A 20,780-nucleotide genomic window follows, 5' to 3' on the forward strand; every position below is an offset into this window, starting at 1 on the left:
AGCGATCTCGCCTTTTCGTTCTGACTCTCACTGTCCTCACCAGTCCGCACTGTTACGAGCAATGGCCGACACTGCTCTGATCAACACAGAGCTCACTGCCCTAACGCTCGTCTCGAAGGGCAAGGTCCGCGATGTCTACGCGACCTCTTCTCCCGAACACCTGTTGTTCGTAGCCACGGACCGCATTTCAGCGTACGATGTCATCCTGCGCAACGTCCGTCCACTTTGTCCCGTCTCATTCGGCGAACCCGACCTTCCTCGCAGGGCGTCCCCGACAAGGGCAAAGTGCTTACCAAGATCTCGCTGTTCTGGTTTGAGAAGCTGAAGGACATCATCCCAACGCATTTTATAACCGCAAACGTTGATGAGATGCCCGAAGAAGTAAAACAGTACGGCAGCCAGATAGAAGGCAGGGCGATGCTCGTCAAGAAGGCGAAGGTCGTACCCCTCGAGGCCATCGTCCGGGGTTATCTAACTGGTAGGTCCATCGTTGCTCACGCGTCCATGCGGTCTCATCTGGTGACTTGCTAGGATCCGGATGGGCGGAGTACAAGAAGTCCGGGACAGTACATGGTATCCCCCTACCTGCAGGGCTCGTCGAGTCGCAGAAGCTCCCTCAGCCGTTGTTCACGCCCTCTACGAAGGCCGAGCAAGGACAGCACGACGAGAACATATCACCACAACGCGGTATGTCCTGCATGGCTCCCTTGCGATTATCCTCGTACTCACCGTCGCTCCTACATAGCCGCCTCAATAGTCGGGCAGGATCTGTATGACAAAATCTCAGTCGCGGCCATCAAGCTGTATCAAGCCGCCGCGGACTACGCCCTAACGCGCGGTCTCATCCTTGCAGACACGAAGTTCGAGTTCGGGCTCATTCCGTCGCCTTCCGGCGGGGAGGAACTGATCCTGGTCGACGAGCTGCTCACGCCAGACTCATCTCGGTACTGGCCTGCTGAAGGCTACAAACCCGGAGGAACGCAGCCAAGTTTCGACAAGCAGTACTTGCGGGACTGGTTGACCAGCACGGGCTTCAGGAAAGGGTTTGAAAGCGGCCCGGAAGGAAAGGAGGGAGAGGGGTGGGTCATGGAGACGAGTGTGGTGGAGGGGACGAGGGAAAGGTATTTTGAAGCCTTGAAGATGCTGGTGGGCGAAGACGTTACGTTGTAAGTGTTCGCAGCAATCGTGCCGTAAAATGTAGCTATATGTTTTCTATATTCATAACAAAGCCGGCGAATATCTTTCATCGCCTCAGCGTAGTGTAGCCTGCCGAATGTGAATCATGACCTAAATTGTACTGTTGTGTCCCGGCAAGTTTCGATCAGTGTTTTGTATACCTTGTTGTAGGACTAACAGCGCGATTGATTGTGTGTTATCTAGACCAAGGCTGTAAAACCACTCATTGCTCATGACATCGAAGATTACATTTGTTTAGGTGTACATGAAGGAACGGTCAAGGTCGAGACGTGCCTTGAGTCGAAGAGAACGGAGAGAGAAAGAGAGAGGAGGCCTATACCGGATACAACCGTCAGCGGCAGCGGATGTTTTTTGGGCGTTGTTTTATCGTCATGCCTGCATCGAGCAGGGGATACGAGGCTTCTTGCAAGCCACGGATAATGTGGTCGCCAACCTGATACCAAGCTCAGTACCAGATATACAACCACGGATTGAGCACGCCTTACCATCAGGACGCCGGCACGAAGCCGGGACAATTGCCCCCTCCTACATGCCGCAGGAAGCTGTCCTTCTTGGCGAACGTGGCCCCACACCTTTGGCATGTATACGGCCCTTGATCAGAGCTGAAAGATGTCGCACAGCTCGGCCAGGATTGCGGAATACTCTCTCCATAACATTCGGACGCTGCCACAGAACGAGCCCGCATCCTCGGTAGCAGTGAGTCATGGAGGCCATCCGTCGACGCCATGTCGCGGACGAATATCAGGCTTTGCTCTTCGCAAATTCCGGCGCCGACAATCTTGGAAATGAGGGCCATCGCGGGGGTCGATGTGAGGTTGGGCTAGAGTCGCTGGTGAGTGGTTGATAACCACTCTGCAGCGCGGATCTCTTATACGTTAGGTCTGGTGGGTGAACAGACACCACGCAGCGCGGTTGCCTTGACGTTGAGACGATAGAATTCGAGACTACGCATGGTGGTACTCACACCCAGCGCTGCGGAAGGGGAGAGAACGATCAGTCGTCAGCAGTAACGAGATTCATACGGCGAGCCAAAGAAAAATGTGAAACTTACCACTCCCCACCAAGTGCTGTTTCATGACAACCCATTGAATTACGTGTGGGCGACCGGTGGATTGGACTAGCTAGGCAGATGACTTCAGTCTTCATGCTGCGGCATAAAGACCGGGTGACGGAGAGAACATCAACTGGTGCATAGGTGCACACCGTCGCTTCAGCATTTGCGATATTAAAATCTGTTGAAGAGGGGAAGCAACGAGGCAGTAGAAAGGCGAGCCAGAACCTCAATGCTTACCACGGCGCGAAGGCTGGCAATGACACCCGCCTTTCAACGGCGTTTTAACCCGACCTTGCTTGTTTGAACGAGGTTCATGAGGCTCTCAGGGCCAAGCTTCAAGCAGACCTAGGAGTTGGTCAACATCACATAACACATATGCATGCGCATACGAGTTCACAGTAAGTACATAAGTCGAGCAAGATCAGGACCGATCGGACGTACATCGTTTTCCGCTGCCACGTTTCGAGCAGAAATGGGTAGGTGTACAGATGGAAAGATGGCGGATCCCACAATGTTTTGTCGCATGCCGCTCCGACAAGGGCGGCCAACTTGAATAGGCCGCCGCATCGCATCAATTTCTGTCGACACCGGTGTGTCACTTTGCCACAACGGCAATCGGCCCGGTCTGGAGGTACTTAGGATGCGCCACCGGACTCCTTCTCCGCAGCGTACTTGGGTAGACTTGGGTCGATTGCACTTCGGATGTATCCTATATATTCTGCCATCAAATGGTGTCTCGAGAACGGTTGAAACGCAGACTTTGAGAAATTCACAGTAGGGATGTTCACGTTGGCCCGTACTTGGAATCGGGAGGCGCCGGCGTGTCTGTTCAAGTGGGCGACACGAACTTGTTCCGTCGACCAAGCCATTTCCGCTGTTGCGCCTTGCTTCCCCGCCTAGTGCGGATGGGTGTACAAACTGAAGAAACGCAGCACACCGAAATCATTGGCAACGAGAACGACCCCTGTGCCAGTGCACTCACCTTTGATAATTCCTCATCGCACTTGAATATGGAAATGAAAACATCACGTTCAATTGTGAGGGAGTTGGCGCCAGCCCGTTCGAAATGCCTGATCATTGAGGTCGGATGCATTGCAATGCGTCAATCATTCTTGACACTGCGGTGCGTTCGGTGCTTCATCGTAAGAGACCAGTGGGACTGAAGAGCAGCTACCTTTGAAGTAGTCGATAGGGTTATGTTTTGCGGCCAAGAGGTCAATACGCGAAAATGATTTGTTGTGGGCTACGATCTCAGCCTATGAACGCGGACATACCATGACCAGTATGAACATCGGCGCATGACTTCCTTGAAGAGGCCCTTGCGGAATCGAGACGAACCACTGAGCGCAGATCATTGTCAGCAAGAGCGAGCACACCGCGTCGTCGACGATAATGGAGGCAGAGTTACGGAATAACAGCCATACCTTCGTTCCGAAAACTTGACTTCGTGAGAGGCGGGGATAAGACAGCGTGGTTGAAGCTTGAAGACGCAAGTAGAATATACCTCAGCAGTCCAGACGCAGGAAGCACTGCCACAGACGCGGGAAGCACTTCCACAGGGAGGTCAACGGATGGTGGAAACCGAGCATGCAGTGCATGAACGTTCAGAAATTACTAGATGCCCGCAACGTTGAGAGTCCAGACGCATACTGCGGCCACCGTGAAGCCAAGCCGGTGGCCCGAGTCGCCCGACTGGCCGCGGGAGCAAATCTCAATCTCGATCACTGACGCCACTACGTCACGAGATCACGAGACGCCACACTGTACCGTGACGGTACACAGTACTTGCACTACGCTGAAGAGCGCGACGTGATACCTTGAGTGAGCAACAGTAACAGACAGCGGCGTGACCGCTGCCGGGAACAATGAACCAAATTGTGCCGTACATCAACAAATTCATTGTCTTCCTACACGACGACCGTACATGACAAAATACGGAAGGCTCGAGAACCCGAAAGAAAATACTCATCATCGACTTCGGCGCGAGTTAGTTTCCCCCCGCACGAGTGCGAGGGTACTTATCCCGAGGACCACGTAAAGGTCCGCGCCCGGACAGACACCGCGTCCCGCGATGCCCGCCCGCCCTCGGGGCCTAACTTGCGCCGCTTGACCCTTCGCTCTTGCCATAGCCCTTGAAGCTAGCTCCCATGACTTTCTTGCGGTGCTTGACCCTTCGCTCATGCCAGAGCTCTGGATGCTAGCTCCCATGACTTTCTTGCGGCGCTTGACCCTTCACTCAAACCCGAGCTCTTGATGCTAGCCAATCGGCGCTTGACCCTTCGCTCGTTCGAGCCCCTTGAGGCCAGCCTCCTTTACCTTGCGGCGCTTGACTCTTCGCCCGACTTCGGGCTCTTGACGCAGCCCCCGCTTCCGGCGTTTGACGCGTCACACACATGTTCATGCAACTCTGTTGCTGTGTGTGACCATATTTTCCCTTACGATCCATTGGGCACTTGACGTACGAGTAGGGGACGTGCGAGACGACGAGCGAGCAGACGTACCAATCTCCCAATGGATATTGCCGCCGAGTTTACTTTACTCGGACGCAGCAGGTCGGACAGGCGGAGCAGGCGCAGACGGGGACAAGACAGACAAAAGAAACGTACACAGTCCAGAGGGCAGGCGCCTTAAGTATCACGGCGGCTGACAGGGCGGCTGGTCGAACTCGCGACGCGTCGGTGGCGCAGGCTGACAGTCGATGAACGCCACTCGAGGTCGCGTGTGGCTGGCAGGGACCGACGGCGAAGCTCCAGCGCGACACGGGCGTCGGTCTACGCGTCGGGTCAGATCGAGGGCGTCCGTTGGGGACGCATGGTCGACATACCTTTGTGCGCGATGACGCGCGCCCTTTGTCGACGAGTGGCGTCCATACGGTGGTCGGGTACACAGGGCTTGGCGCGGCTGACAAGGTGGACCACTTGAGGAAAGAGCCATATAGCGAGTGGGCAAGAGACGTGGGCGGGAGGTAGCCTAGAGGTGGGGAGAGAGGAGGAGGGGGAGTCGCGGTTGGGCGAAAGAGGGCCGCATATCGAAGTCCATTTATACGTTTGGCACAAAGGCCGCTGACACGTGGGTGTCACATCCACGAGCCCAGTCCGGTCCGCAGCGTGGACCGCGATACGAGGACAGTTTCCGGATTTGGGTGCTTGTGGGTCCACATCGAAGACAAAGCAATCGCTGGAAAGGGCGAGGCTGTGGTCAGCGCCATGCGGACGACGGGTATGATAATAGCTGATGCGCACGATATGCCTGATTGGTATACTCCGCGACGGGCACGGAGGGATAGAAGAGTGCGGAGGTCAGAGCGTTTCCACCGTGATGGTGGACAAAGCATCCCCGGACGGATATTTGGATGACACGTCGAGTCAAGGATCGCGCATTAGGGTGTTTTATCCAGCGACGGTCCGGTGGAGTGTGCGAAGTAGAGCTGTGCGACTGTCTCTGACCACTTGTGGAATATCAGCATGATCCTCAGACGCGACGACGTTCACGTCGAAGGGAATCGAAATGCCTTCAAGCTCACGGCTTTCATATTCTGGTCCACTCTCTGGCGGTTGGCCTGGGTCGCAATAGAAGCCTAGTAGCAGCAGGCCTATCATGAAATAGCTTGTTCTTCGAACAGAAAGGCTTCAGTTCGCGACCAGCATTCGAGAGTTCAAGTTGCTCACAGCCACAGCAAAGCCACAGTGGCGGTGACCAAATCGGGATCTCGATCATTGATGCCACCGCGTCATCAGCCCGCTCCCGCCGGGCCGCCGCATGCTGGTCTCGGTCAGTCTCTGACTCTCTCGTCTCTCACCCACTGGCGACTTTCACCTTCTCCGACCCTCTCATTGTCAGCGGTCTTCCACTTCCGAGGCCCCTCTAGATAACACTATTGTTGATAGTTCTGCTGCCTGGCCTGAGCTTCGAAGCTGATAATAGATTCCCCTTACCTGCGCCGGCGGGGCTCGTCGAATCGCAGAAACTCCCTCAGCCATTGTTTACGCCCTCCACGAAAGCCGAACAATGACAGCACAACGAGAACATCTCTATATAACGCGGTATGTCCTGTATATTTCCCTCATGACGATCCCCGTACTCACCGTCACTCCTACGCAGCCGCCTCAATGATCGGGCAGGATCTGCACGATAAAATCTCGGTTACGGCCATCAAGCTGTATCAACTTGACGCTGCCGCGGACTATGCCCTAAAGCGTGGCCTCATCCTCGTAGACACGAAGTTTGAGTTCGGGCTCGTTCCGTCGCCTTCCAGTGGGGAGGAGCTGATCCTGGTCGACGACCTACTCACGCCAGACTCATCTCGCTACTGGCCTGCGGAAGGATACAAGCCCGGAGGAACGTAGCCAAGTTTCGACAAGCAGTACTTGCGGGACTGGTTGACAAGCACGGGCTTCAGGAACGGGTTTGAAAGCGGCCCGGAAGGAAAGGAGGGAGAAGGGTGGGTCATGGAGACGAGTGTGGTGGAGGGCACAAGGGAGAGGTATCTTGAAGCCTTGAGAATGCTGGTGGGCGAAGACGTTACGTTGTAAGCGTCCCATGAAATTGTAGCCGTATGTTCTCTCTTTATATAATAAAGCCAGCGAATAACGTTCATCGCTCAGCGTGGTCTAGGCTACAGAATGTTGTATCTTTCAGGCTTCGATCTTGCAGGCGTTCTTGTGGGACTAACAGTAAAATCTAGTAAGTTTTGTCTAGGACTACTTGCAACGGCCGTAAAGACACTCATAATTCGCAACATCAATGATGGCATTTGTTTAGGCTACAATAATGATTAATACCCCGTCAAGCTTCAAGGTCAAGACGCGCATTGAATCTAAGGGAGCGGCGAGAGAGAAGGCCCGACGCCGGATACAACTCCCAGAGATTGGGATAAAATGATTTTTGGATGTTGGCCTACCATCATGCCTGCATCGAGCACGGGAGACAGCTTCTTGTAAGCCACACTTAGTATGGCCGCCAACTTATCACTAAGCTCAGTACTAAATATACAAAAATGAATTGAGCACGCTTTACCATCAGGTCGGGTAGGGACAGTTGCCTCCCATATGGCGCTGGAGGGCAGCATTCGTACTGAAAGCGGCCAAGCACCTCTGGCACACATATGGCCTGGTACTGTGCGTCGTAGGGCCAAAAGGCATCGCACAGTCTGGGGGGAGCTGCGGAGTATTTCTGTCATAGCACTCGGGTGCTATCGCAGGATGAGCCCGCACTGGCGGTAGCGGCGAGTAGCCTTGGTAGACAACCATCGACAACTTGTCGCGGACGAATGTCGAGCCTTGCTCTTCGCGGTTGTCTGCGTCAAGGATCTTGGACATGAGAGCCATAGCGGGAGTCGTTGTGAGACTAGCTGGAGTCGGTGAGTGGTTGATGAATACCGTACAGCTTGGAGCTCTTTTGATTCATTGTCTGGTGGGTAAACAGATACCATGCGGCGCGTTTCCTTCGAAATCAGCACGTTCAAGTAAAACTTTCAACACTACGCATGGTGGAACTCACACCCAGCGCTGCGGAAGGGGAGAGAACGATCAGTCGTCAGCAGTAACGAGATGCATACGGCGAGCCAAAGGAAGATGTGAAACTTACCGCACCCCACCAAGTGCCGTTTCATGACAACCCATTGAATTGCGTGTGGGCGAGCGGTGAATTGGACTAGCTAGGCAGATGACTTCAGTCTTCATGCTGCGGCATAGAGCCCAGGTGACGGATCAAATGGGACATACTACCTACGCACCGTCGTTTCTGCACTTGCGATATCAACGACTGTTGGAGAGGGAAGGCAGCGAGGCAGCGGAAAGGCGATCAAGAATCTCAATGCTTACCACGGCGCGACTGGCAATGACTCCCCCCGCTAAACTGCGTCCTGAAGACCGATCTTGCCTGTCTGGACGGGATTCATGAGAACTGTAAAGCTAAGCTCTGTACGAGCCCAGAAGCTGGTGAGCATCATGCCATATATACGCACACGACCTCACAGTACATAACCTGGAAAAGATCAAGACTGATCGGACGCACATTGATCATGGCCACCGGCGAGTTATTGCTGGCCTCAATTCAAGCGGAAATGAGTAGGTGTACAGATGGAAAGATGAAGCATGTGGCTCCGACAAGGACGGTAGATAGGCCGCCGCATCGCATCTGTTTCTGTCGACAGCTCATGTTGAATTCATGCAAGTTGAAAGTGAGACCTGCCACAGCGTCACTTGCCACACGGCAGTCGGCCCGGTCTGGATGGTAAGCGCCACCATGACTGGCCGGGTCCCTGCTCAGTACTAGTACTCAGTGCTCTGCAGCGTACTTGGTCGGTTGCACTTTGGATCCTGCCGTCAAACGGTGTCTTGAGTGGTTGTAGCGCAGACTCTGTGAAACCTCAGGTGTGAATATTCACGCTGGCCCGTACTTGAATAACTTGCCATTTCCATCATCGGGAGGCGCCGGCGTGTCTGTTCAAGTGAGACGCGAACATCATATTCCGTCGATCCCGCCGTTGCGCCTTGCTTCGGAGTCCCCACCTAATGCGGATGGTTGTACAGACTGAGAAATGCAGCACACCAAAATCATTCGCGACGACAACGACCCCTGTGCCAGCGCACTCACCTTTAATTACCGTGACACCACTTGAATATCGTATTGAAAACATTGCGCTCGGTTGCGAGGAAGTTGGCACCAGCCCATTCGGAACGCCTGGGCCTTGAGCTTGAGGCCTGAGGCCTGAGGTCAGATGCGTTGAATTGTGCTTAGCATTCTTGACGCACGTAATGGGGCGTGCGGTGCTGCGTCGTAAGTGACCGATGGGACTGCAAAGCAGCCGTAGTTCCTGTAGTCGATAGAGATTTCTTTTGCGACCAAGAGGTTAGTATGCAAAACTGATTGATGTCAGCTACGATCTATGAACGCGGGAGGGGGACGTACCATGACCAATGTGAACATTGCAGCCATACCTTCGTTCCGCAAACTCGACTTCGTGAGAGGCTGGGATGAAACAGCGTGCTTGAAGCTCGAAGACGCAAGTAGTAGATATCTCAGTAGCCCAGACCCGGAAGCACTGCCACAGACGCGGGAAGCACTGCCACAGACGCGGGAAGCACTGCCACAGACGCGGGAAGCACTGCCACAGGGAGGTCGACGGATGGTGGAAACCGAACATGCAGTGCATGTACGTTCAGAAATTACTGGATGCCCGTCGAGAGTCCAGACGCACAGCGGTACTTACTGGCAGTGGAAACAGGCCTGTATGCAGTGCCAAGCAGTACGCGACCTTATGCGGTTGATGGGGGCAAGTGCCAGTGGACTGGTAGGTGCTTGAGCGGCACTACCTGTAAGGGCCTCCCAGTACTGGCAGTGGTACTGTTTAATGGTAGACGGATGACACAGTCAGACCAAGAGATAAATCGGTAACGAGACGACCAGTGAAATGCTAACGATGAGAAAGGCTAGGATACACAAGTCTGAGGAGATCCATTCGAGCGTCCGTGGAGTCAGAGCGTAAAGTACGAGAAGAGGAGTGAGGTTGGTATGCTACAGAGGTCCTGAACGCAAGGAAACGGTTGAGAGAAGGGACTACGAAGCGCGGAATGTCAGTAAATGGAAAGAGGTGTGTGAACGTCTCCGGAGCGATGATGCGACGTTCAGCTAGTGGAGCCCTCGGAATCGACGGAGCTGCTGCGTTGTCTCCTGCCGAAGGCGCGAATGCGGGGGAGAGAAAGCCGGAGCTCCATGAGCTCGAGCATGTCCCTGTGACGTGGTGAGACTCGACTCAACGCGCTACGTCCAACTACACTCACCTGTAATTGAGTCTGTTGGTGACCTTCATAGGTGTCCGGTCGTACTCCTCGACGTAAAACACCTCTTCCTTCACCACCTCCGCATTCCCATCCTCACTGAACGTCACGGATTTCCGCCGCGCCTCGCGCAGGGGCTTTGGCTGTTCAATGTCTGAGGGTAGGAGGGGGCCCTCGTAACTTGGGGGCTCCGGGTCCGTGGCGGACGGGGGTGCGACGTTCTGCTTGAGACAGCTCTTGACGACCATAGTGTTTAGATGTCTGCGGCTGCCGCAAAAGCAAGTGGGGCGATGTGAGCGGCAAAAGGACACGAAGCTTCTCACAGACGACGGGTGTGTCTATGGGGTTGCGGGACCGGGCTGCGCGTCCTCGAGTTTATGTACGCGCGAGCGCAGTGCTTTTCGAAAGGCGGATGCGCTTGGATAGGGATCCGTCCGGCCGTTGAGTATGAGTGCCAGCCTGGAGCCGTCTGGAGTAGAACGTTCCGCGCCGCGGATGAGCCGGATGCGAATGCCAACAGACGGATGCAGACACGCCGCACGCGGGAAGCGTGCGTGGGAGCAGGTGTTGAGTCTCGCTATTCTCAGCTCAGCTCGCAGCGCTGCTACCTAGACAAGTTTCACTGGCTGTGGGCAACAGCACTAGGGTGGTATTCACGGAGGCGAACGCTAGGGGCGGGACTTGGGCGGGACAACTGCAGACAGCGCAGTGACTGAGCGAGCTGGTCGCGAGCGGCGTCAGAGCGGGACGGTGGCGCGGACTGATCGAGCTCACGTCGGGATCTGACCCAGTCCAGATTCGGTTTGTCGGTGTTCCAAGTTTGGCCAGCTGTGCCTGAATCCACTAAGCGGAACGTTCAGCGGGCCCCGAAATGCGCTCCCGTCGTCGAGCTGCTACGATGACGCTCCCGTCCGACAACGCTCTGCCCTGCGACTGCACAGAACTAGCGCGTCGACCCTTGGAAACTCTGGATTGCGACCCTACAGCATGAGAAGATGGACAGGTGCATCTTCCTCTTCCACGCAACAGGCTCATCTCATCCCTGGCAACCCTGTACCGCGACGCAGGCTCACGACCCGTTCATCATAGCCCCGTGTATCTCGATAACGATGGATAGCACGAGCGCGGCACTGCGATCGTCTCCGCACAAGTACGGCGAACCGAACGAACCGCGATGTCTCTAGGATGTTCTCTGCGCGCAGTCGTCGTCGGTCGAGCCCGCGACGCAGGCGGCGTCCGCGCCCCTACGTGCTATACACGACTCTGGTGGCTGACGGCAGCTTCATCTCCTCCTGGGTGAATTGATCACTTGATAAGCAAGGGCCTGTCGAGAACAATCTCTTTCATTTCGAGCTGCCGCGAGGTGCGCCCCTCCCCACGCTGTCCTCCGCTTCCCGCTCACTGCCTCTTCATTCAAGATTGTCTGGAGCCTTTCATGCCCAGTTGCCTGCATGGCTGTGGAGGGCTTGTGCTTCGGCGGAAGGGAGAGCCCTTGGTGTCCGTGTTGCGTTGCGCTCGGTCGCTTCGCGCGGGTGTCGCTATGGATGCGTTTGGGCAAGCTCTCTTCAGTGCTAATGGCAACACCGCACAGCAGGCTGCTGCAACAGCGCGCAGTGCGCACATCAACACGGGTCCCGAGTCATCTTGCCTGATCTCGTCATTCTGTGGCCCACCCAGGCGTCTCCTCGGTCGAAACTACCCGCGATGCGACCCTACGTTCCATCCGCTTGTCCGCAAGGCCTCTCGCGTGCCCATATGCAACTCGACCCCCATAGCAGGCAATCCCAGAACTCATTACACACGCACAAATGACGGGTATGATGACCCCGCGCAACTAAGGAAGCCAGGGGACAGCACGAAGCGGTCGGAAGCGCGAGCCACGACCGCGCCACGGATCGTCGCTCTCGCATCTGTCACCCGTGCCCCCCAACCGTCGCCCCGCACGTCAACGTCAATCCTGCGTCCGCCACGACCCGTTTCATCTCGACCGGCCATGCCATCCGTGCCGCCGGGATCCTCGGTCGACATCGCCGCGACCAGCCGTGGGGTCGTATGTCTCTCGCGTTATTGTAGGGGAAGTTGACAGAAGAGTACTCCGTTTCTGTGGCGGTTGTAGCCTCGCGGCTTGCGCAGCTATCATTGTGTGTCGCAACTCTACATAGTCGTCTCCTGCAATGTGCCCCTGCACTCAGAACCACTTTCCACCCTTACTAGTGCGGAATTTGATATCGATTTCCCCGCTCTGTGCGGAACGCCGTCGGTCCACCTTCAAATTACGCTCCCGTCTGCCACCGACCCCGCAGTGGTCGTGCATGAATGCACTCCTGATAAATGGCACCTGTCCTGATGCATACGTAGCAAGTGCGTGGTTCTCGGAGAGCTCGTGGTGGTTTATCGCGAGCAGACTCACCAAAGGCGCCGCTCTTCTTTTCTGCGGTGGTCCGAGTGGTCGTCGGTGGAACGCTGGAAGGGTGGGCTGGTGGAACACTCCGTGTGCATTCGTGGAAGGGTGGCCACCGAGGTGGGCCGGTGGCAGACTTCCCTCCAAATGCATGTGGTGGGCGAGCGTCCGAGATAGGCAAGGCCGACTGCCCGGGACGATCGGATGGGGTGAGAGCGCCGAGGAAGGTCGGAGGAGTGTGTTTTAATTTCAGCGTGTCTGGGAGAGAGAAGCCCGGCTGGCAGGCCAATATAGCCAAGTCGCCGCAGGCCTGACCCACCGTCCGACTCGGGCAGAGGCGCAGGCCGAGGTGGAACTGCACACCCCGGCCAGAGATACGCCCATGTCGCGCTGCACATGGATCGTCGTACCGCAATGCAGCGCCCACCAGTGCCCGCGAGCTGCCCGATCTGTCCTCCCCTATGTCGTCCGAGCCCACAAGGCTACGGAGCCCGCCCAGTATCGACGTTCAGAGCCCCACATGTCTGAAACGTCGAGGCTTTATTGTGCGCACGGCCGCCCTGCCGGGTCGATCATTGCATTATCAGTGTTAGCGTCGCGCACGCGTCCCTTCAAGTTCCTCGGTCCTCTTCCCTTATTGGGGCGCAGGCCCATCTGTGGCCTCCGATGCGCCGGGCGGCCTCCCCCGGTACGCTCGGGGTTCGTACACCATCCTCCCGTGCTTCCCGGGCTGGTGGACGTCCCGGAGAAGCCTTCTAGTGGGCCCTACAGACCGGGCGATGAGTCCTGCATTTGGATCCGGGTGACCGGGCGGCCTCCTCCGTCAGTACAATTGTGCATGCGGCCGCGCATGTTGTCCAGCGTTGTTGGCTGTTCCCAGGGCCGCCAAGCACTGCGAACTGGTCAAACGCGCGAGCCGGGGGGGACGACGCGTCGTCGATATCGCGGCTCGGCGCCCCTCCCGACGCGGGCGGTGGCTGCTGCACGCTGGCCCCTGGGCGGTCATCGAGGCAGCGACCGCGATCTCGATCCGCGTCCGGGCACGATGAGCCCGCCAGGCGCCGACGCCCCTTTCTGGCGCCCGTGACCTGAGATGCCGATCTCAGCTCGCACTCAGTGCTAGATGCCGGCGGGGGTTCCAGAAACGCGCCGCAGAAAATGGCAGAATGGAACTGGGGAACTGCGCCCTATCTACGCGACCAACGTGCTTGACGACGCGCCCTGGGCCTGCGGTGCGCGCGCGAGGCGAACGTCGACCGTACTATGCGCGCGCGGTGCAAGCATCGCTCGAGCGTACATGGTTGCAGACTGGTCTGTGACGCGCGCCCGGGTTACCGAATACACCGCCGAGGTAGGGGCGGCGGGGGACAGGCGCCCGGCGGTCGCGTTTACAGAGGCGCCGAGGCCGCCGTTCTACCGCCAGTAGTGCGCAGGCACGGTGCATGCCCTTTTTCCATGGCGAGCTTCTACACGGTGGATGCGCTCCATTCCGCGCAGGCTGCGGTATTTTTCCCACCACGACGGGAGGGCGGGAGTTGCGAGGCCCGTCTCTGCGGTGGCTTGAGGAGGCTGGCCGCGGAGGCCGGCGAGGCGGACGAGATGAGACCCGTCGAGGACGGGATGAGGCCGGGCGACCGGGGCGAACGGAGGGAGGTGCGGGGGGCTAGCCGTATCGGGGGGATCTGGGCGGAGAGAAAGGGAGCAGCCGACGAGCCACGCGATCGTGTCCGATCGGGCACGGAGCTTGGCCCGCGGATGGGGAAGGCGCGAAGGCGGGCGTGGGCTCGTGGCGACAAGTGACTTATCGCGACTCGGACACGCACCCGCTGCGCGCAACCGCACATGCTATATAGCTACCCCCGCCCCGCCTCCCTTCATAGCGACCCCGTCGCCGTACCCTCCTCCTGCCCTCCCTCCTCTGCACAGCCCGCTGCTCATCTGCACCCCCGCCAGTGCCCACTCCTGCTGATTGCATGCTCCCTTTCCGCCCCCGTCCCATATCGACCATGCAGCCCTACGTCCAGGAAAAGCGTCAGCACTCCCCCTCCATCTTCGTCCGCACCGCGTCCGGCGAAGGCTGGCAGCGCATGCCCAGTCCCTCCCCGGAATCGGTAAGTCTGCAGGTCGGCATCGTGTGGCCGTCTCACTGATCGTGTGTTCGCAGCCCTCGTCCCCCCTGCAGTCGCCCTCTTCCTCGCGACCCGGCTCGCGCGACCGTCCCTCGAGCCCATCGGACGTTCACACCGCGGTCTCGAAGCTTATCGCACTCGTGAAGCAGCTGCAGGACGTCCTCCACTCGTGGGGCCTGCGCCACGCCAGGGAGGAGCAAGTCAGCGACGCGTTCGTGCTCGTCGGGCAGCAGTTCAACACGACCGTGAATGTGCTGTGGCGGCACAAGGTCGACATGAGGTGGGTGGTACCCCGCTGTCTATTCCCGTCTCGGCTCGCTGCACCCTCGTGCCACGGCGTCGTGTGCGCGGGGGAGGCGGACGCGATTCGCTGCGCGCGTTACGTCAGGCGAAGGATGCTCGGTGGCTGTCGTGGGTGGCTGCGGCGAACGGCCCACTACCGACAGCGATGTTCATTAAGCCTGCCACCGCGCTGCGTATCTTCCCTGCGCGTCCGCACAGTCGTCCCAATCCGGGCACCTGCTCCCGCGCCGCGTCCGCGAAGCAGCTCTGTTGGGCAGACGCTGTCATGCCTGCCAGCCCACCCCGGGGCCGATACGCCCTGACGACGCCTGACTGGGTGCCTGCCTGTCATCGGCAATTTATTCCCTGTGCGGGTTGTGGCTTCTGCTTCGCCGTCGTGGGCGCAGCCTGTTCGGCCTCCGTCTCCCGTGTCGTACCCATGTAGACCACGTGAGCTGACACGGCTTCTTCCCCGTCTTAGTGACATGATCCACATCATCGTCGACCTCCGCGAGGTGCTCGAGAACTGCCTCGGCGAGGAGCCCTCCCCCCACGCGCTCGACCGGTACATGCCCCAGGTCCGCCGCGTCGTGTACGAGCTGCTCGTCGGGCTCCGCAGCAAGCAGGGCCCGTACTGGAACTCCGTGTACGCCGGGGGCCAGCGACGGCAGACCCCCGGGCTGGAGCGGCAGTCGGTGTGAACCGCCGCGGCCCCGGTGCCATTCCTCTTGGACGACCGCGGCGCATCCCGACGCGCCGCCTCGCGCGCCGGGCACGCCCGGCGGCGCATTCTTGCCCCGCCTTCTCGAACGTCGCGCGTGGCTCCCCGGACGTCACGGGAGCCCCGCTGCTCGCGTCCGCCGCGGGCCCTCGCTCATCCGCACCTCGCGTGCCACCGGCCCCCGCTGAGTCGCCGGCTGGCGTCGCCACACCCTGCTCAGCTCTGCATCGAAGAAGCTGCCTCCGTTTTTGGCATCTTGGTGTACATACTCTACTCCCGGCGCATGCGCGCCGACGCGGACGGACGCTCTCCCGGGCGCGCCGGCGCCGACGCCGCCTCGTTTCCATATCATCGCCATCGGTTCCTCGAGGAAATCCGCTAGGGCGACTTAGTGCTCGCTTTTGATTCTCCTGTAGCAACAGCCCTCGCCTGGTCGCTCCCATCACTGCCATCTGATATACCTCTGTCGCTATCTGTGTCCGCCATCTTTCCTTGCCTTTTAGCTGCCCGATATCCCCGTGCATGTAGCTCCTCCTACCCTACGACGCTCGTTCTTAGTCTCTCTTCGATCTCCCGTTCTGTCGCCTCGGCATTTAGGTCCCCGTGCATTACCATCATCTTTTACAATACAGTTACAGTTACAGCATTGATGCGTCGCTTTACATTCTACGATCTGATATACTTTACCAGTCTTGTGCAAGTGCGTAAGTAGTAGCAGGGATAATCAATCAATTTCGTGCTGGACGGAGCCACCTGTGCGCGATCATGGTATCTATCAGTGGAAATCCGTACGAGGGCACATTGCGGTCTAAGAGCTGTCCGCTGCAGTCGCGGGGGGATGCTACTATGTTCGGATTGGGTCGACTCGGACGGCAACTCGACGGGCTGTGGGATCAGACACATATGCGCGTTCGCCGAGATGACCATAAATTAACACAGGCGCGAGCAAGGCCTTACTCATCAGTACGCTAAGTTGCAGTCCATCATATCATAGCACAGTTCTCCGGGCGACGTCGGTCTCTAGGCGGAGCAGCCCCTGCAGGCTAGTTTGCACTGGCGTTGTGCCGCACTCCAGACCAGGGAATTGCCATACGTGCTACGGGATGAGCAGGACTAGTAACTCCCATCAGTAAGCGTTCGAACAGATCACACCATCCGACCGGTCTTGCAGCTTCAGACTGCGATCAAGACCAGTCTGGGACGCCCCCTCGAATTGGTTCCGTGATACTTCAAAAGTACAAGGGGGCTGAGCAGGGGCTGAGTCAGAAGTGCGACGGGGAGCGTACTTAGCGAGTGAGTTAGGTAGCTCAGGCTCCTAACGGAAAGAGAGGAAGTCACGCAACATCCTGGTTCCACCTCGCCCATGTGCATGTTGTAGGCATGTATCCCAGTTCAGAACATTGTCCTCGCATACGACGCTCGCAGCGTTGATGATCGGCGCGAGCGCGACGACGGACGGCCGCATCCGCCGTCCGTCCGTCCGTCCGTCCGTCGGTGGCCTCTATCCGGACTAGGACTGTCCACGTTCATCTCCTCCGAGTCTGAGGACGCGCGGTTGAGCTGGACAGACCGGGCGTACGCGTAAGCCCCGTGCTTGCCGCTTGCCGCTTGAATAATGCATGACGCTTGATCCAGAGCAAGCAAGTAGTGCGGATCCGCCCAAGATCCGCCATGCCGCGACCTGTCAGTGCATACGTGTTCAATGCATGCTACTGTAGCGTCAGCGGCAGTGTCAGTGTCGCTCGGACGTGATCTCCGCGCGGACTCGGACTCGGACATTGGGTGGGTGAGCGTGCCCGTAGCCCTACTGTGGATCAGCGGTAGGAGTGGCGTGCAGTACGGATGGTTGCTGGGATCGTCTGCGCGGTCGGAGGGCTACGAGGGAAGATACATAGGGCCAGGATGGGTGACATTCATTGGGGATTTGAAAGCGGATCGCTGACTCGGACTTGGAGAGGGCAATTCGAACGTTCGACGCGCGCCTGTTGCAGCGCGACGCGACGCGTCACGGGCACGTGAGTATGTAGTCACACCAGCTGGCGGTGACCGAGAGTCGCTACAGACCAGACAGGTGCGCGTTACCGACGCACCATCACTCGCTCGCATTCTGCGTCCCCACTTCAGGCATACCCACCGCTCGCCCGTTGGCAGCGCGAGAGTGCTCCGAGAGACCCGTCCCAGACGGACAGAGAGCAACGCAGCCCGACAGCGTGCTAGACGATGGGACATTGACTCAGATGAACTCACTGGCACCTTCAGATCGTTCAACCGCTGTTACCTGCCGCGGAAGACGCACCACAATCCCGCCCGAATGAAGACGACGGGCCCCAGCGACGAGGCTTCCGTCTCCGCGAGACGCAGTCTGACGGGGAGGGAGGGACCCCGGACGCGCAGTGAGCGACACTAGCTTCAGTTTGTTGATGAGACTGTCTGTCTACGGACTGATCCTCACCTCTAGGTGTCGGAATGCAGCTAGGCTGCCGCGTAGGCGCGAACTCTGGGTGAACGACGGCGTTCGGGTTTCGATGCGCGCCCCGATGCTCGGGCGGCTCGGGATGCACCCGTCGGCCCACCTATTGATTCATGAATCATGAAGTGCGATGTGAAACGAGGGCATGTATCAGTGAGTAAATTTCCACCAGAGTTATGGCGAAGCATTGACCTACAACTTCGGAACCGACAGCGTCTAGCGATGGCGTCGCGAGTTGCTACTCCGCGAGCTTGAACGAGTGAACCGTCAAGGCTAAACATGGCTCTGGAGCTAATCAAAGTGAAAACCCCCGTTACTCAAGAAGAATCCAAATTCAGGTCTATATCAGCCTCCAGTGCTCTCCTAGCTGCCAGTGGTACTTTGCTGTCGACCTGTCGACGATCAGACTCAGCGCCCCGCTCTGCCACCAATCAATTCAAGAGGCGCACGCGTGCGACTCTGTGCAAGAGTACGTCGTGCGGTTGCGGCACGAAGTTCGACTGTGTGACACATTGCTTGTCAGCCTCCGCCGCCACACTGGCGGTTGCGCCACATTTCGTCGTTAATGTGACCAACCGCTCTGTCAGCCGTCGTGCGGCTCGAGGTATTCGCTTCCCGGACTATCATTATGTGCGTTCTGCCCAATTTTCTCTGTGTTCGCCCATTTGAAGTCGAATTCCTTAGCAGTGATCCTCAGTCCGCGTACGGTCGGTCACCACCCCGAATCATGGCGTCCACAGTAGTTCGGCTTACACAACGTCTACTCAAGTTGTAAGACACGGTCCGCAGAACTTGAGGGACCACAGCGATAGTCGCTTCAACTGACTTAGTCTGCTGGAACCAAGCATCATAGCCAGCAGCCGATCTTGTATTGAAGTTGCTAATGCCATGGATGCGGTGGCATTAAATACTTTTAGTCAAACTTGTTTGATTTTCTTAGTATGCATATGATATATTGTCACGAACGATCGTGAGTACATGTCGTAAGGTGTCGTCATGATCGCTCGATGTTCAAGGCGCCGGGCCGCCGATCAGCGATAACATCACCTCCGCCCCGGAAGACCACTGGCAGTGGCACGTATATACATACGTGTGTACACAATGATGGGGCTTCAAGTTCTGTCAGCAAGAGGACGCTGCCGATCCGGTTCGCCGTGATTCGTTCCGAGGTGCTCGTGAACTATCTCCAACAGTTGGGACTGAAAGCAATCGCTGCCAAGATGCTACCTCGTGTGGTCCTATGTGGTGAGAGTGCATATAGCAAGTATCGGATGGCCAAGGAAGGCTCACCAGATTGGTTCTAGATCCTGTTGTGTACGAGGATGAGGGTAAAATGGTGCTTGAAGGCGTCGCGGAAGTCTTAGTCAGTACAGTCTCGTCTACTTCTGGGCATCGTCACGGAACGACCGTTAATCTCCTCGTGATAGCAACTAGATCCGTCTACAGACCGTGACGGTTTCATTCGCGCCCTTTCACCCGGAGGGAAACTGGAAGGCGCGATCGGGCTTTACGAGCGCAACCAGTCCAAAGGACGCCTAGGCAACTTCGACAGCGAACTCATCAGCAAGCTCCCTTCCACAGTGAAGTGGATTGCGCATACGGGTGTCGGCTACGACAAAGTCGACGTCCTCGCTTGCAAGGAGCGCGGCATTGGCGTCTCGAATACTCCTGGCGTGCTCGACGACACGACAGCGACCACCGCCCTCTACCTGCTGATATCTGCGCTTCGAGGATTCTCCGCGGCCGAGCAGAGCTTGCGAGCAGGGATTGGAAGAGATCCCACTCCGCCGCGACTGCACACGACCTCACGGGACGCACCGTCGCCATCCTGGGTTGGGCGGTATCGGGCTACGGCTCGCCGAACTGGTCCATGCGTTCCCTATGCGCGTCGTGTATCACAACCGACGAAAAGTTGCGACCGCACCTGAGTGGTGCGAGTACTATGACGTGGATCATCTCGACGATATGCTCGCGCAGGCAGACGTACTCAGCGTCCATGTGCCGTTCACGGAGGGCACCCGGAATATCGTGGACGAGCGGATGATCCGAAAGCTGAAGAAGGGCGCTGTGATTATTAACACGGCGCGTGGGCAAGTTATTGACGAGGAAGCCATGATGCAGGCTCTCAAGAACAATCACGTAGGTGCCGTGCTGTTCTGATCTTGTTGATGATTCATCGTTCGCGTGTCAGCTGTCCGCCGTGGGTCTCGACGTCTTCCACAACGAGCCAAATATAGACCCACGCTGGTATGATATTCCCAACGCCGTTCTGCTTCCCCATGTAGGCGGATCCACAGCCGACGCTGTCAAAGAGATGGAGCTGCGTGCTCTCGGGAATATACGCGACTTCATTCTTTCTGGCAAAGGAACTGATCTTGTGCCGGAGCTACAGTAGATTACATCGAGAGGTGCCATTGTCATGCATTCGCAGCCACAGATCTTTGTACATACCACATAGTCTCAGTAAGTATATTATTCCGAATTCGAGTTGACTAGGTTTGCGCAACCGCTGCCGGGCGACAGTACTGTATGTGAGGTAAGCGTACACTTCGTCTAATGACAGACGCCTAGCGCGATGTTACTTACTTGATCTCCCATAACCATAGCCTATAAGTTAGGCAGACTCTAAACACGATCTTGCTTAGTGGAGGAGGGCGGTCGTGTATCGTGCGGATGCGCGCAGGGAATCCTAGGTGAGTGTGCTGCTGCGCTCTCCCACGTATGATCAGGCTGAGTGGCAAATCG

General features: G+C 57.5%; 10 protein-coding genes across 10 annotated transcripts; 5 read left to right on the forward strand and 5 right to left on the reverse strand.

Moving 5' to 3' along the window:
* The first annotated feature begins 6 nt into the window (after window positions 1-6).
* On the forward strand, window positions 7-1,380 carry B0H18DRAFT_1092961 (SAICAR synthetase). Its single transcript, XM_048032333.1, has 4 exons — window positions 7-214; window positions 265-478; window positions 532-687; window positions 746-1,380. The coding sequence occupies exons 1-4, from the start codon at window positions 62-64 to the stop codon at window positions 1,168-1,170; spliced, it is 948 nt and encodes a 315-aa protein (XP_047897892.1). The 5' UTR covers window positions 7-61; the 3' UTR covers window positions 1,171-1,380.
* A 3-nt stretch (window positions 1,381-1,383) lies between these two features.
* On the reverse strand, window positions 1,384-2,331 carry B0H18DRAFT_983814 (uncharacterized protein). The gene is made up of 3 exons (XM_048044642.1): window positions 2,249-2,331; window positions 1,683-2,169; window positions 1,384-1,630 (listed from the first exon to the last, which is right to left on the reverse strand). Exon 2 carries the CDS (start codon window positions 1,991-1,993, stop codon window positions 1,685-1,687), a length of 309 nt encoding a protein of 102 aa, XP_047897893.1. The 5' UTR covers window positions 1,994-2,169; window positions 2,249-2,331; the 3' UTR covers window positions 1,384-1,630; window positions 1,683-1,684.
* Window positions 2,332-3,063: 732 nt separating this feature from the next.
* On the reverse strand, window positions 3,064-3,913 carry B0H18DRAFT_983816 (uncharacterized protein; the record flags this gene model as incomplete). Its single annotated transcript, XM_048044643.1, has 5 exons — window positions 3,867-3,913; window positions 3,676-3,801; window positions 3,508-3,591; window positions 3,234-3,409; window positions 3,064-3,169 (listed from the first exon to the last, which is right to left on the reverse strand). Coding segments are annotated over exons 1-4 (232 nt in total), but the record flags the coding sequence as incomplete, so codon positions are not given.
* An 878-nt stretch (window positions 3,914-4,791) lies between these two features.
* On the reverse strand, window positions 4,792-5,682 carry B0H18DRAFT_646188 (uncharacterized protein). Its single transcript, XM_048038938.1, has 3 exons — window positions 5,494-5,682; window positions 5,076-5,428; window positions 4,792-5,022 (listed from the first exon to the last, which is right to left on the reverse strand). The coding sequence occupies exons 1-3, from the start codon at window positions 5,583-5,585 to the stop codon at window positions 4,886-4,888; spliced, it is 582 nt and encodes a 193-aa protein (XP_047897895.1). The 5' UTR covers window positions 5,586-5,682; the 3' UTR covers window positions 4,792-4,885.
* B0H18DRAFT_983822 (uncharacterized protein) lies at window positions 5,297-5,901 on the reverse strand. The gene is made up of 2 exons (XM_048044644.1): window positions 5,536-5,901; window positions 5,297-5,428 (listed from the first exon to the last, which is right to left on the reverse strand). The coding sequence occupies exon 1, from the start codon at window positions 5,848-5,850 to the stop codon at window positions 5,641-5,643; it is 210 nt and encodes a 69-aa protein (XP_047897896.1). The 5' UTR covers window positions 5,851-5,901; the 3' UTR covers window positions 5,297-5,428; window positions 5,536-5,640.
* Window positions 5,902-6,360: 459 nt separating this feature from the next.
* On the forward strand, window positions 6,361-6,950 carry B0H18DRAFT_1208167 (uncharacterized protein; the record flags this gene model as incomplete). Its single annotated transcript, XM_048036255.1, has 2 exons — window positions 6,361-6,593; window positions 6,651-6,950. 2 exons carry the CDS (start codon window positions 6,361-6,363, stop codon window positions 6,781-6,783), a joined length of 366 nt encoding a protein of 121 aa, XP_047897897.1. The 3' UTR covers window positions 6,784-6,950.
* A 2,929-nt stretch (window positions 6,951-9,879) lies between these two features.
* On the reverse strand, window positions 9,880-10,280 carry B0H18DRAFT_951998 (uncharacterized protein; the record flags this gene model as incomplete). The annotated part of the gene is made up of 2 exons (XM_048042063.1): window positions 9,880-9,985; window positions 10,036-10,280. The coding sequence occupies 2 exons, from the start codon at window positions 10,278-10,280 to the stop codon at window positions 9,880-9,882; spliced, it is 351 nt and encodes a 116-aa protein (XP_047897898.1).
* A 960-nt stretch (window positions 10,281-11,240) lies between these two features.
* B0H18DRAFT_646375 (uncharacterized protein) lies at window positions 11,241-12,168 on the forward strand. The gene is made up of 2 exons (XM_048038939.1): window positions 11,241-11,395; window positions 11,451-12,168. The coding sequence occupies exon 2, from the start codon at window positions 11,468-11,470 to the stop codon at window positions 12,113-12,115; it is 648 nt and encodes a 215-aa protein (XP_047897899.1). The 5' UTR covers window positions 11,241-11,395; window positions 11,451-11,467; the 3' UTR covers window positions 12,116-12,168.
* A 2,271-nt stretch (window positions 12,169-14,439) lies between these two features.
* On the forward strand, window positions 14,440-15,545 carry B0H18DRAFT_1115460 (uncharacterized protein; the record flags this gene model as incomplete). Its single annotated transcript, XM_048033267.1, has 3 exons — window positions 14,440-14,544; window positions 14,598-14,842; window positions 15,326-15,545. The coding sequence occupies 3 exons, from the start codon at window positions 14,440-14,442 to the stop codon at window positions 15,543-15,545; spliced, it is 570 nt and encodes a 189-aa protein (XP_047897900.1).
* A 3,710-nt stretch (window positions 15,546-19,255) lies between these two features.
* Window positions 19,256-20,430, forward strand: B0H18DRAFT_1115461 (uncharacterized protein; the record flags this gene model as incomplete). Its single annotated transcript, XM_048033268.1, has 5 exons — window positions 19,256-19,280; window positions 19,340-19,398; window positions 19,463-19,708; window positions 19,767-20,174; window positions 20,227-20,430. The coding sequence occupies 5 exons, from the start codon at window positions 19,256-19,258 to the stop codon at window positions 20,428-20,430; spliced, it is 942 nt and encodes a 313-aa protein (XP_047897901.1).
* Between the last annotated feature and the right edge of the window lie 350 nt (window positions 20,431-20,780).

The sequence above is a fragment of the Fomitopsis serialis genome (assembly GCF_022376445.1).
Source record: "Fomitopsis serialis strain Sig1Antser10 chromosome Unknown B0H18scaffold_8, whole genome shotgun sequence".
NCBI classification, from domain to species: Eukaryota; Fungi; Basidiomycota; class Agaricomycetes; order Polyporales; family Fomitopsidaceae; genus Fomitopsis; species Fomitopsis serialis.

What these genes read in the sequence shown, in the direction of transcription:
- B0H18DRAFT_983822 (XM_048044644.1), bottom strand. Translation starts at nt 5,850, where the DNA reads ATGATAGGCCTGCTGCTACTAGGCTTCTATTGCGACCCAGGCCAACCG.
- B0H18DRAFT_983814 (XM_048044642.1), bottom strand. Translation starts at nt 1,993, where the DNA reads ATGGCCCTCATTTCCAAGATTGTCGGCGCCGGAATTTGCGAAGAGCAA.
- B0H18DRAFT_1092961 (XM_048032333.1), top strand. Translation starts at nt 62, where the DNA reads ATGGCCGACACTGCTCTGATCAACACAGAGCTCACTGCCCTAACGCTC. An exon ending in ACGATGTCATCCTGCGCAAC is followed by an intron (nt 215 to 264) that starts GTCCGTCCACTT and finishes CCTTCCTCGCAG; the next exon opens with GGCGTCCCCGACAAGGGCAA. An exon ending in GAACATATCACCACAACGCG is followed by an intron (nt 688 to 745) that starts GTATGTCCTGCA and finishes GCTCCTACATAG; the next exon opens with CCGCCTCAATAGTCGGGCAG.
- B0H18DRAFT_646375 (XM_048038939.1), top strand. Translation starts at nt 11,468, where the DNA reads ATGCCCAGTTGCCTGCATGGCTGTGGAGGGCTTGTGCTTCGGCGGAAG.
- B0H18DRAFT_646188 (XM_048038938.1), bottom strand. Translation starts at nt 5,585, where the DNA reads ATGCTTTGTCCACCATCACGGTGGAAACGCTCTGACCTCCGCACTCTT. An exon ending in GTATACCAATCAGGCATATC is followed by an intron (nt 5,429 to 5,493) that starts GTGCGCATCAGC and finishes CGCCCTTTCCAG; the next exon opens with CGATTGCTTTGTCTTCGATG. An exon ending in GCGCGTCATCGCGCACAAAG is followed by an intron (nt 5,023 to 5,075) that starts GTATGTCGACCA and finishes CCCGACGCGTAG; the next exon opens with ACCGACGCCCGTGTCGCGCT.